Source organism: Hylobates moloch, unplaced genomic scaffold, assembly GCF_009828535.3.
Source record: "Hylobates moloch isolate HMO894 unplaced genomic scaffold, HMol_V3 SCAFFOLD_6, whole genome shotgun sequence".
Taxonomy (NCBI): domain Eukaryota; kingdom Metazoa; phylum Chordata; class Mammalia; order Primates; family Hylobatidae; genus Hylobates; species Hylobates moloch.
The window spans coordinates 53,436,482-53,450,097 of record NW_026652281.1 but is presented as its reverse complement, the minus strand read 5'-3'; the positions used below and the strand labels follow the sequence as shown (position 1 = coordinate 53,450,097).

The window sequence follows — 13,616 nt, the reverse complement described above, 5'->3', positions numbered from 1 at the left end:
GCAGTCCCAGAAACTGCTGTTATTTACTGTGGTCACCCTCCCCAAATCAACCAGCGATCAAATATAAGCCTCTCTGAATGGGCTTTCCTAATGGAGAAACCACGTGGCCATTCCAAACCTCGGCAACGGCGGTGAGCACTGGGGTTATTTAAATGTTCTCTGGAGCACTCGGCACATTCATGTCCTTTTGCTGAGCAATTGTTTGAAAATTACAGATGACAATATCCATGTTCAACTCATGCAGGCTATTTTTTCACTCTCTTTTCCCCCAAAGCATGGCCCGATTTGTAATACTCAAGATAGGACAAATTTTTGCCCTTCAACAACAGTCGTCACTGCTGTTATCTTCACGAGAGCTATCAAGTTCCAGACAAGCTGAATTATTTTTTGTTGTTGTTCCTGGCAGAAAAATATTTGACCCAGGTCTGGACAAAAGCAAAGAGGATTTATAGCCTTCTCTCCCTCTTTGCAACATGCAGTGGCATTGTTAGGATGATAAACAGCACTGTCCAATTTTCTGGACTCAAACACTTCAACTCCTTTTTTAACTGTCTGTGAAAACAGTGTCATGTCTACATTTCCCCATCCCCAGGTACCCAAGTGCTGGGAAAGATAATTACCTTGTCATCTTTGTCATCTTCTTCTTCCTCGTCCTCTAGCATGTCCTCCACTACCTGCAGACAGAAACAGAAGTCGTTTTTTGTGCTCTTAAAGGAGAGAATTTTGTTCTGTCATTTTGAACCTTTTGGAAATGAAAACTTTATTAACATTTGAAACAGGCACACTGAGAAGGAATATTTGATCTAGAGATAGTGATTAGGAAAATGTTCTGCCTTTAATTGATTAAAACCAGGGAACCAAATCCCAGTTAGGGGAACTGGATTTATGTGAAATGTTTTGTGACAACCTAAAGAATTTGAAATATGCATAAGGTAAACCAACATTAATTTGGGGGAGGCTTTAAATCAGGAAATTTCCCTTCTACCGATTCTGCTGTCTGTATTAATCAGGCACTTTAAATTTAGAACTAGATAACTAGGCATGAAACAGCTCTGCTATTTCTAATTTACTTTTCACCAAACGCTAAGATTAAAAAACCATGTCTGTTAATTGATTCATGCTGGTGGTCTATGGCATAAAACTAACAACATATTTTATGGCCCAAATTTTAATTCTTATGTATAAATGTCAAGTCTTGCCTCTCTCTTTTTGATTTTGTGGATTACCCAAAACTCTCGTTTTAATTCTCTGTGATTTTACACAAGAATATCATGAGAATGCATAGTATAATAAAATGAAACTTAAAATAATATATAATTACATGTGTATAGTGTGTGTATAACCCACATGGTTGGATATGCATATATGTATTTTTTAATGGCTAGTTAGCCTACCTCAGCAGAATGGAATAGTCATTTTGGATTTCCCAAATAACTTCCCTTTGCCTTGATCAACACATAACCATAGGCATTCAGAATGGGACTTCATTCCATTTCAGGCTTTTAAAAATGGTTTTCCACATTTCACAAACATACACATATGCACGCCACGGAAACCTACAGTTTAAAAAACTTTGGGAGAAGTGTTGTTATTCAAGTAAGACCCAACTTACTGTGTTTATGACATTTGATACGGTTTTTAAATTCCTGTGTTTTTTTTTTTTTTTTTTTTCTGATCCTGTATCTCTGAATAGACTCAACAGAATCATGGTTATCAAATATTTTAAAACTTTTCTCCCAAAGCTCAAATTAGAGGACGGAGACACCTATCCCTCCTTTCCTGTTTTTGTTTGTTTTGTTTTTTGATACAAACAGGAATATTCTATGTGTGAACACTTTAATAACCAACACTGTATTATGAAAAGAATTACATAAACTGAGATAACATATCAGAACTCTGTTATTCCTAATATTTTTTCTCAAATATTCTAAAAGCATTAACTGATTTAAAAGCATAACCCAAACACAAACCTCCAGGTCTCATGAACGAATATATAATGAAAGCATCTGACAACCTGTGAGACTGTTCCTAATTTAATGTCATGCTTTAAATCTTCTGTTAAATGGTAGAAGTTTGAGTTCTTTCATTTGGACATTCAGCTTTCAAAAGAATCACAGTAGTGCAATACGCAGTTTTGCATATCTGATGAGAGCTTACACTTACTTGGGAGACATATAAAGCAATGAAGCTTCAACAAGAAAGATGGACTCTTGACAGTCTCTAACTATATTCAGCTACTCCATAGCAATTATTATAAACCCCTTTGTCCAAGGCACATAGTGCTAGGTAATGTGGGAATACACAGATAACCCACAAATACTTCCTGCTTTACTCCTATCAGCCCTCAAATGGCTTATAATCCAGTAAAATTTGAACAGGGTTGATCAGATAAGCTTTCATGTTAACCTTTCATTTCCTCATATTTAAAGTATTCACATCACAAATACAAAGACAATAGTGACAATATATAGTTGAAGTGATATATGCCAGGCTATTCCAAGTTGGGCTATTTGCGAGGGAGGTTCAAGATGGAAAAGCTGCTACATTGGTACATTGTGTTGCATCAGAAGAATTCACCTAACACTTGTAAGATTTTGTGAAATGATGGTTATTTTGTGCCTGTAATAAAATTATCTTTTAGATTTAAATGAAGTATTTTTTTTTTTGCTGAAATTACCCAGGCAGATTCTTATCAAAAATCAAGGAAAATGAGATGAATACTATACTTTTACTCCTGTGAATACACTCATTATTATAGCTACTTATAATTAAGAATGTATAATACGCCTCCTTTCTGCAGTACTTACTATCACATTTCAGGTGCTATGAAGGCAGAATGGTGGTGGGCTGTGCCTAGCAGATTGTCAGGTACATAATAGGTGTTCAAGAAATATTTGTTGATTGAGTGAACAGGTGAATGTATCATCTATCCTTCATATCATTTAACACACTTTTGGGTAAAGTGTCTATAATGTATCTCACAGAACTGACTTAGTTCACCTGGAAGGACTTATACCTAATCAATGATGCAGATTTATAAAAGCAAATATTCAAAATGCTTTCAAACATTTGCCTGGGAATAGAACCCATGAATATTTAACCATTAAGGTTGGAGAATCTCTACTATCTTCAAATTAATTTTCAAAAATTCAAAATAAGATTAAGCCATAAACAAGCCAGTAGCTTAATTTACACATTTTACAGATCAGCTGTGGATCTTATGTTCAAGTATGACTCAAAGAGGTCTACAGAATCAGGCTCTTCATTTGCAAAACCCAAACTGTTCTTACCCTGCACAAGTGGGTAATTGGCTACGCACAATTGCTCCACAAATGTGCAGCCAGAACCACCCAATACAACCATTTGCTTTTACATTTGGCAGAAAAGCGTTGTGTTAGTGAGAGGCCTTTTTGCTGTGTTTTAGCGCTCTAGTGAGGGCCTTTCCCCTCCTCCAGTGCCTTTTTAAAGTTACATCATAAACATCTACAAGTGAGGATTTATAATACAGATGGTTTCCTATTGATGCCTTTAAGCTGCTTCAAAACATATCCCACTATTACATTTTGCTCAGGTGAAGCTGAAGGTGCCTTAGAAAATGGAGATGATAATAGCACCTATCTCACAGTGTTAAGGATCCAATGAGATAATGCATAAAAGTGCTTAATACAGTTCCTGTATCAAAGGAAGTACTCAAAAATGTTAGCTATTAATAAAAATAAAATATCAAGTTACTATTTTAAACATTAATTTTTGGAAATTAAACAATACATTTTTTCCTGGACAAAATATTCTGTGCTCTTAATGACACACAAAATTCTGATTCACGTTTTCACTGACCATAAGAAACACATAGAGGGGTACAGGTAGAAGTGTGGATAAAGATTCCAAATTAAAATGATGATGCTTTCACAACTAATTTTCAGGCTTTAATGGTCCAGTGAAATGGATGGCTTTGAGGACAAGAGTGTCTCAGAAGCTGAGCTGTGCTTTAATGCAATGAACATCGAAACTGCAAACTGAGCTTTTAAAAACAAACTGTATATATCACTGAAGTGCATTTAATGACTGCACAAAATTGCAACCCTTCCCAGAGAAATCAAATAACACCGCTATTTAGGATGAGAGTGCTGGAGTTTAACACTTAACTAAGGAAAACAAAAGAAAGGAGTCCTGGTATCAAATTCTAGCTCTTTCCTCTTCAAATAAAACCAAATAAGCACTACATCGTTTTGTTTTCAAGTATACAAAGTCCAGTTGCCCAAACACTTGTCGGCAATAATTTAATTAACAACATATACTATACGTAGGATTTCCTTGAAGCGGAAAAAATGAAGAGTGACGAAAAATCATGTAGTAGAAAAGATACATTTACGAAGTTCGTTTTTTTCTCTTTTTTCTTAAGGGGGACTATCTCAGATGGGCTCTAGAATTCTCTTTCCAAATTATGCTTTCTGATACCTTGCTTGAAAGCAAGTAGTATTAATCAAACAAAGGAAGGGCACTAGGGAAATCAGAAAGATGTAATGCAAGCAGTTAAAAGTGACATGACCTTCTGTAATGTCGCTCGTCACAGACTTATATGCCACACACTCGAGGAAGGTCTTGAAAGAAACTGATTCTTGGTACTATTCCTTGAATGTAATACTAATAAAGATGACATTTAAAAAAACACACATAGACAGCCCCAAATGCAGCATGCCAGCTACATTGCAGCCACAGAGTAAGTAGATAACATTATTTTAAAAAGCATATTTCTTACTCTATATTCAATATTTGCTGAACATTTGTCATTAACATAAAATATGTGGCTATACATTTAAAAATACATTTCCAAAATTAAACAAAATTGTATCTATAGACCATATATTTCATGTGGTTTTAGAGGAGCTCTCGTACTGTTACAAGACTTCTAATTGTAATCCAACACAACAAAACACTTCTTGATTTGCAAGGAAAATGTTATTTGACTGGAAATGTTAATAGTGATGTCGATAATCTGAATAAAAACGTGACATGTTTGGTATTATTCTACCAGAACAAAAATGTAGAAGGGAGGTGACCAGAAGGATGCAGTAACAAGAAAACCAATGATGAAAGGAGGAGGAAAAGTGGGTTCAGGTAAACTTCATTATTAAAATCATTATGGGATAGTGGATACTAATTCTTGCTTTTCAACACCAATTTAAGGTGTATGTTTAATATGACAAGAGGGGCTTAAAAGGCCCATGAAATATTTTTAAAACACTTCATATTATAATTTTTCCATGAGTAAATTCTTCCACTTATTTAAATCCCTTCGAACAAAAAGGAACCAAAAAAAATCTTGGTTATGTTAACCTTGGAAGGATTGAGTACTCTGCAACCAAACCTTTCAAAAGCCAGTGCTGATACAAACCAGTTTCTTTCGTGTGTTTACTTCTTTTCCTTGGAATTGAATGGATGTTTTGCTATGTTCAAAATGAATAGTTGCACAACTCAAATTGCTTTACTCAAATATAGTCTATAAAAATGCAACACGTTTACACATTTAAAGAAGAAATCACTGCTGTCCAGATTTGCAACCATGTTAAAATATTAAAGAAAACGGACACAAAAGAAAGAAGTTTCATATTTAGTTTCATATTTATAGATCATCCAAACTTGTACAGATGCTTATATTTGGATATATTACAAACTAAATGCCTATTTCTACCCTAGAGATAAAGAAGAATTTGGGGAGAGTAGTATTCTTCAACACGGTCTGGAGTTCATTTATATCACTGTGTTTGTGCGTAAACCAAGCAGAACATGCATTTGTGTGCCAATTGGTTTATTATATGTGTAAGTATGATATGAAATGATGGAATGTCTATTGATGGAGAAGATGCATATAATCACTCAAATGATTTCAAATCACTTGAAAGTACCGACGGTCAGGCTGAAGACTTTTGTGGTAAGATCTTTATAGGTGTGCTAGTGCAGACATTTTTACGACAGGACACCTACTTCTCACAAGATTTTTGAGAAGAAACTTTTGCAAACTGGTATAATTAACTGTATACATAATTCACTCCATGTTTGTAAGAATAATAAGACTCAATCAAGTCTGGGATATACTGTTTCATCCAGTACATCTCGAAAGCAACTGCATATATGATGGCTGCTTAGTTTGATTCACGCTATTAAGGATTTGACCTTGGAGTATTTCAGCTACAGTAGTCATCAAGATAACTGAACCACTAGATGTAATAATAATTAGTGTGATAGGCTTGCCAGGGAGGCCGAATATATTGCAATACAAAAGAAGGCAGACAAAAAAAAAAAGCATTAGTACTTACTGCTAAAAGACTTTCTGATTTTTACAGAGACACTCAAATACAATTATTCTTCTTGCAAAATGCATTTCCTTGGCTCATTCTGGGAAGTGCCACGTTGTAATTTAGTCTGATTCTTAATAAGAAATGTGGCTTTAATGTGGCTATCAGATGACTTTTGATGCATGCCACTGATTACGTACAGCATGCCTTCTGCACCATCAACAGCAGTATTTGCTGTATAATCTGGTTTGCTATAAGGTGCAAAGACAGTAAATTTACTTTACTGACCAAAAGTCCTTTTATTTTCTCAAGTGTCAGCTTAATATGCAGAAAAACTCTTCCATTAAGAAAGGCAAAATAATAACAAATTCTATAATCAGTATAAGCCTCTTAAATTCCTTTTCGTATTTCCTTTTCAATATTCTTAAGTGTTCATTCTTATTCTTACACAAAGCACTGTGAACAGAATTCTAGAGTTTATTTGAACTCTGTCTCCATCTAAAGGCTTTACAATGTATTGGGTTTTTTGCTTGCAGGAAAATTCTAATCTTGGTGTCTTTAGGATATTGCATATTAATTCAACTGAGTAGGAAAAAACAGGTCAACTATTAACCTGGAATGTGCTTTTAAAATAATAATGCTTTTATGAAACTATATTATTTGTCAAGGGAAAAAAGTATACACCAAAGGCCAAAAAATTGAGTTGTTTAACGTGCTTTGCAAGTAAAATTAAAAGCTAACTGTACTCACCACAAATCTACTTTATAAAATTTAATGTTTTGAAAATATTTTTATACATTAATAATAAACAGAGTACAAATAAAAAAGAAAATTATGTACTTAAGCCTCTATATTTAGAGCCAATTTTCCATTCCAGAACCTCAACTTTGTAACAAAAAGGCACAATTTTAAATGTTTCAAACTCTGAAAATAATCTTAGAAATTTTTTAAGTGTCTAATGAAAGGTCCACATTATTTAAAAAATTTTCTGTAAAGCAAGAAAAGGGAGCTGCTGTGACATAAACAGTAGCATGTCCTGAATCTTCCAAATATCCTTTGTTCCAACCCCATCAATAATTTTGGGAGCTGCAATAGGCAAGTTATTTTTCAGATAAATGCACAGTTTAGCACAAGTATGCAAAATACTACGGAAATATTGGAATATATTTCCATATACGATTCCAGATATGGAATAGTATTGAAAATACTACACTTTGGGAACATTAGGGATCTTTAAAGAGTATACTTTGAAAACAACAACAACAAAAAATTTATCTTGGAGATTAATGTCAGCAAACTTTTGGACCATATTGATCTGTTAGGTTTGATTCACTTCAATTTACAGCAACTCTCTATTTTAAGCAATCTGTTGTGGGTCATAAAGAGGGTGAGTGGAATGGGTGTACATTTGCAAAGAATATTCTGACACTAATTTGAGTTTTCTTTTTCTTTTCTTTTCTTTTCCATCTAGAGTATTTTGAGGCCTGAGGACATTATGTCAGAAAATTTAACTTTAAAAATGGAGCATGTTTTGTATGTCAAAAAATCATATAGTCAGAAAACTTCAGTTCTTTTCTTATATCCTTTTCTATAAATAATGATATTTTTTATCTTTTTTATATAAAGAATAATCACCTCACAAAAGAAAGTCCTAGTGGGTTTAGACCTACATTTGGATTGAAAAGAATGTCTGTGGTGAATGGTGAATTGTAGCATAAAAGCCTGAATGAAAAGAATGTTCATGAAACTTCACACAAAACCTCCAAACCGTTATATCATGAGCTTCCCACAATATAACACAGAGCTCTATATCCCAGGAAAAGCCTGCCTGGTCTACTTATCATTTCTGCTTTATGTAGTGTACTGTGTGATTGCTAAATTAGTGTATAATGCATTTATAATATTTATAGTACCAACATTTAGTTAAATAACCTTTATGTAAGATTTATGTTGTTTTTTTTATTTCTCATTTAATGGCAAATTATGAAGAGCATGTTTCATAAAGATAATTCTCCATTTAAATTCATCAGTCCATTAAATATTAAAATTATGTTTCTGATGCAATCGAGAACAAATTTGTCCAGCTTCAGTGATTATTTGCACTCATAAAAATTAGGCTTGATTAATAAAATTTAAATGCTTGATTAAGCTGACATTTTCATGTTCCATTCTGATTTATTAGAATTAGTCTCCATCTCCAGCCCTGGTATGCTGGTGTAGGTTTACCTTTCTCCTCCTCTTACCCGACATCCTGAGCAAGCTGTTAGAAAGGAGGATTTTGCTTTTGGACTCAATGATGATTTCAGTGAAACGCCCTGTTCTTTGCTCATGGTACTGCCTGCCTTTGTCTTCATGCACTGTGCACAGTGGAGATTTGTATTACAATAATCAAGAAAAATGTTTTTTTCAAATATCTATGGATATGACCTGTAAAATGGCATATGCTTATGGTATTCCTGTAAAATTCAGTGACTAAGGTGCTTTAAATTGTTGAAGATTGCTTTGCTCACATTTCTTCGTATGCTTTTATTGATAAAAATACACTTTTTATTTTTGTGGGACTTCCGTATACATTGCAAGGGGACTATGGATACAGGAAATCTTACTGTGGCAATGCTATTATCTTTGCCTACAGGCTTAAAACCAAGAAAAATGACTCATGGCCATGAAAAACCATTCTCTTCCACAGGACTTACAAGGGAACCCTTCAAGAGAAATAGTGACATATAATGTCTAAGCCCCCACTTGCTTGCTGTTTTGCACATGGCAAAGTTCCCAGGTGTCATCTATTAAGCACTTACTCTTTTTTTTTTTTTTCTTTTTTTGAGACGGAGTTTCGCTCCGTTGCCCAGGCTGGAATGCAGTGGCACGATCTCGGCTCACTGTAAGCTCCGCCTCCCGGGTTCACGCCATTCTCCTGCCTCAGCCTCCCGAGTAGCTGGGACTACAGGCGCTTGCCATCACGCCCGGCTAATTTTTTGTATTTTAATAGAGACGGGGTTTCACCGTGTTAGCCAGGGACTTACTCTATGCTTAACATGTTAATTGTCTCTTAAATTCTTAGAAGACTCCAGCAAGGTACCTATTGTCCCCATTTTATTGGTGAGGAAATTAAGGCATAGCAGAATGAATAAACTTGTATAGCTAACAAGTAGAAGGTTTGGAATTTAATCCCAGATCTTCCGAATTTCAAAGTTTGGGCTTTTAACCTCAAGCCACTGGAAAGACATAGCGGTAACGCTTATCTTAAAGGTGTTTTTGCTGTTGCCTGTGGGAGTATAACCCATTTGAAAACTTATTTAGGTAAACTGACTTTCTCTTGTTTAAGCAAGGCTACCAGAACATTCAGTTAGTTTTTAAAGAACTGAGTGTATACTAGTTTCCTGTTTTTGTATAATGAAGTAAATTCAGTAAGTAACAAATGACAAAAAATGTCGTTGAAGGTGTATTTTAAGTTTGGTCACTGAAACATACTGTTTCAGTTCTATGTACACAAGGGTAGAAAGGCCTTAAAGTTGTATGCTCTCGACAAAGGTATCTCATACAATACTTTAAAAAATGAACACAAAACTCTCAGCGTTATTGGACTCCTAATACTTCTGATTTATAAACACTTTCCACAAGCAGATAAAGACATATCATTTGGTTTCCACTTTTAGTTTGTTAATTGGGGTCTTATAATTTCTTGTCACCTTTCTGAACCAAGGACAATAATTCTCTACAAATATATGAAACTCTGCCAGCACCATCCTTTCCCCACCACCACCACACAGCGAACAATGATCAAGACTAGAAATGCAAACTAGTTCTAAGGTCATGAGTCAGGCAGAAGGTGCCTCTGTTGGCCCCTTTTCCTCCCTCCCTCCCTCCCTCCCCATGTTTAGAATAGTTTGGCTGTCTGCCAAGAGGAGAATGCAAAGTCATTTAGAAAGAACAATCAAGAAATTTGTAGGATAACACATCCACTCTCAAACCAGAATTGTGGGTATCCTTTTTTCCTCCCCAGTCTTACATCTCAATTATGGAAATGACAAAGTCCTGGGGGCAGATATTTGGAAGAACAGAAATGATAAGACCCTTTGGCAGACATATGGGTGGCCACTTTGGAGAACCATCAAGATGGTGAATTCTTTGGAATTTGAGGGGTTTAGGAAGCTGGTTTTTCGGTGACTTTCTGGGGCTCCAGGGTTCAAGTGCAGCTCAAATAAGTGAAAATCAACCATTTATGGGAGCAAGAATTTCAGATTTCCTTCACAGTTGCCAAAAACAATTCATTTGGTAGAAAAGGAGTTGGGGAAGAAATTCTCTATAAGAACTAAGAGTACCTCTTTGCCTCATTATATTCTTATATGCATCTCTGGAGAACTGAGCAAGGTGGGAAGAATTCAGGAAGATGGTGGAGGCTAAAATATGACAGTAACTGGAAACAACCTCTAGGGCAACTACCACTAACTTTAAACTGCAAGTCTGTCTTCTGAGTCCTAATAGATCTAAAGCAAGAAGTGTGCATTCCAGTGAGGAGAATCTTTAGTAAATTAACTTTTAAAAATAGAAGTGTTTCCTTTACATCTTTCTCTATTTGAACTGACATGTCACGTACTGGTAATACTTATCTTCCACCATTCTACCATTTTATCTTTTCAATTTTAGGTTTGACTGCAGTTTGAGAATTGAGTAAAAGGATAGCCAATAAACTCAAAAAGTATTAAAACCAAACATGGAGTTACTAAGTGAAAGCAACAGACTGAGGCGTGAAGAACAAACCGTGGCCACAGGTAGATATTTAACCCCCTGTTTCATTATATATGCAGCACTCACACACATATATCCGGGACTATCTAAATGTCTTTTGACTAAACATTCTGCATGCTATATACAGACCTCTATCACTGCACCTATTATATTCATGTATTCTATTCAGTTGTTTGTTTTCTCTCACTAGACCACAAACTGTCCTGGGCAAGGCGTGTGTCTTCATCATCTTTGAACCACAGTTTGTACTGTTAGTGCCTATAAATGTTCAATAATATTTGTTGAATGAAAGTAATTTTGCATAAAAATTAGATAATTTTTTATTTGGAAGGAAAAATCAGACTAAAATATTTTCATTCAAACATTTTTTGAGTAACTCAGAGCAAAATGGTCCGAGCCATTTTGCTGTGTTGAGATTAGATACACAAACGGAAGATTCAATTAGAACAATCTGAGGAGGACCCACAGTGAGCCAGTCATAATAATATACTGAGAGTGTTGTGATTTTTATTGTTATGATTTCTAATTTGGTCGTGAGGTCTGTCTCTTGAGAGTGGCCATGAGCCAAGATAGCATTTTCTAGGAGTGCTCTGCTGAGAGGAAAGTAAGACTCAGGTGTGTCAGTCAGACGAGACACATTGAGGAGGTGAACCCAAAGTGCATAAAATAAGAAATTTAGTACTTACTGGTCCTGGAGAGGTTAGGGATGCCAATCGGAGGCTGAGGGAAGGCTGGAGGCCACAGGGAGCTCAACCAGTGGGTAGGGCACGCAAGAGAAAAAGAGGACCTATCAGACTATGCCTTTATTAAGGTCCATGGATGTTATCCCGTGGCTGGTTTAAAGAGAGCACGAGGGGAAATGCTGACTTGGCTCCAGTGCTAACCATTAGGCTTCATCATGGTCAGCAGCTGTGGGGTGTGTTGGGTTAATGGGATGAGAAGCAAGTGGGCTACAGCATAAACAACCACACAGAGAGGGTAAGCTTTAACTAGCCAAAGGGGACGGGTACTGCTAGGTTTCAAATAACTCATGTCAGGCCTTAAAATGGATGCCTAAGCAGCAACTATATGAAACAAATTTATGACAGACGTGGGAACTCAGAGGTGTGGGCTCACTTAACCTCTTAGAGTATGAGTTGGTAGGGTCAGACTGGTAGCAGGGGGTGAGTGTCAGGGATGGCTCTCCAGAAGAAATAATAATGATAATTAGTGGTTACGCAGGCACAGCTGTATAAAATGTTAAAGGCTTAATGGGTGGCAAATTAATATTAACTACCAAAAACCTTCAAAATGCATATACTCTCACCCAGAAATTCTTCAAGGACTTTCCAAAGCATATTACCAGAAAGGGACCCAAAGATATCTTTAGGATTTTCTTTATAGTATTGAGAAGGCAAAATATTTCAAGCAGGCCAGGCGCGGTGCCTCACGCCTGTAATCCCAGCACTTTGGGAGGCCGAGGCAGGAGGATCACTTGGGGTCAGGAATTCCAGACCAGCCTGGCCAACACGGCGAAATCCCGTCTCTACTACCAAAAAAAAAAAAAAAAAATTAGCCAGGCGCAGTGGCAGATGCCTGTAATCCCAGCTACTAGGAAGGCTGAGGCAGGAGAATCGCTTGAACCTGGGAGGTGGGGGGTTGCAGTGAGCCGAGATCACACCACTGCACTCCAGCCTGGGTGACGGAGTGAGACTCTATTTCAAAAAAAAAAAAAAAAGGAAGGAAACATTTCTAAAAACAGTGTTTAATTAAGAAGACTGGTGCAGTGGCTCACACCTGTTGTCCCAGCTAGGCAGGAGGCTGAGGTGAGAAAACTAATTGAGTCTAGGAGTTCGAGGCTGCAGTGAGCTATGATGGCACCACTGCCCTCCAGCCTGGGTGACAGAGGGAGACCCTGTTTCTAAAATACACACACACACACACACACACACACACACACACACTCATATAGTGAAAATTGTATAGAAATTAAAACTCGTGGTAGGCTGTTTTCCAAGAATATGAAGGATAGTTCCAGATATGTTGCAGAATAAAAAAAAAAGGTGAGCTAAAATGTGTTAAAAACAAAATATGTGTGATAAGAAATACACATTTACATTTGTAAGTATATTTTAAAGAAAACAGTAGAAGGCATAGAAAGAGTATATAGAATATTTGGGAAACTACAAGTATACTCTGCTCCAGATACTCTTGCGTCTGCTGGGGCTACCCCACCCTGGTCTTCCTCTCCAGACCCACTACCTTTGAAGGTCTTCTTTTCCCAGGGTGAAAGGCCCCTCTTCCAGCACCTTTCTCAGGTGGGTCATAGCTCTCATGGCTGGACAGCCACTTCCTCATTGACGCCAAGCAGCTTGCCTACAAGGCTGCTGTGCCAGTGGAGGAGCCCCGAAGACCATCCCAGGATGACGCACCCCATAAGAGTACAGCCTTGCAGGGGCTACAGCCACCCACAGTGCACCTGTGTCTTTGCCAGCCCTCTGCAGCTGCATAGACACCATGCATCACACTCAGACCTCAAACTCTTCATGTGTGGCACCTTGGGCAAGGATTTCAAGCTCTTCCACCATG

The 13,616-nt window shown here is 36.8% G+C and overlaps 1 protein-coding gene across 3 annotated transcripts in view; it reads right to left on the bottom strand.

Annotated features, from left to right (window-relative positions):
• MCTP1 (multiple C2 and transmembrane domain containing 1) overlaps nt 1–13,616 on the bottom strand; it is a 591,691-nt gene that overhangs the window by 75,364 nt on the left and 502,711 nt on the right. For all 3 annotated transcript variants that reach the window (XM_032156816.2, XM_032156817.2, XM_058440710.1), the window contains one exon: nt 621–674. In XM_032156816.2, the coding sequence (XP_032012707.1) occupies nt 621–674 (54 nt within the window). The remainder of the gene's footprint in view (nt 1–620; nt 675–13,616) is intronic.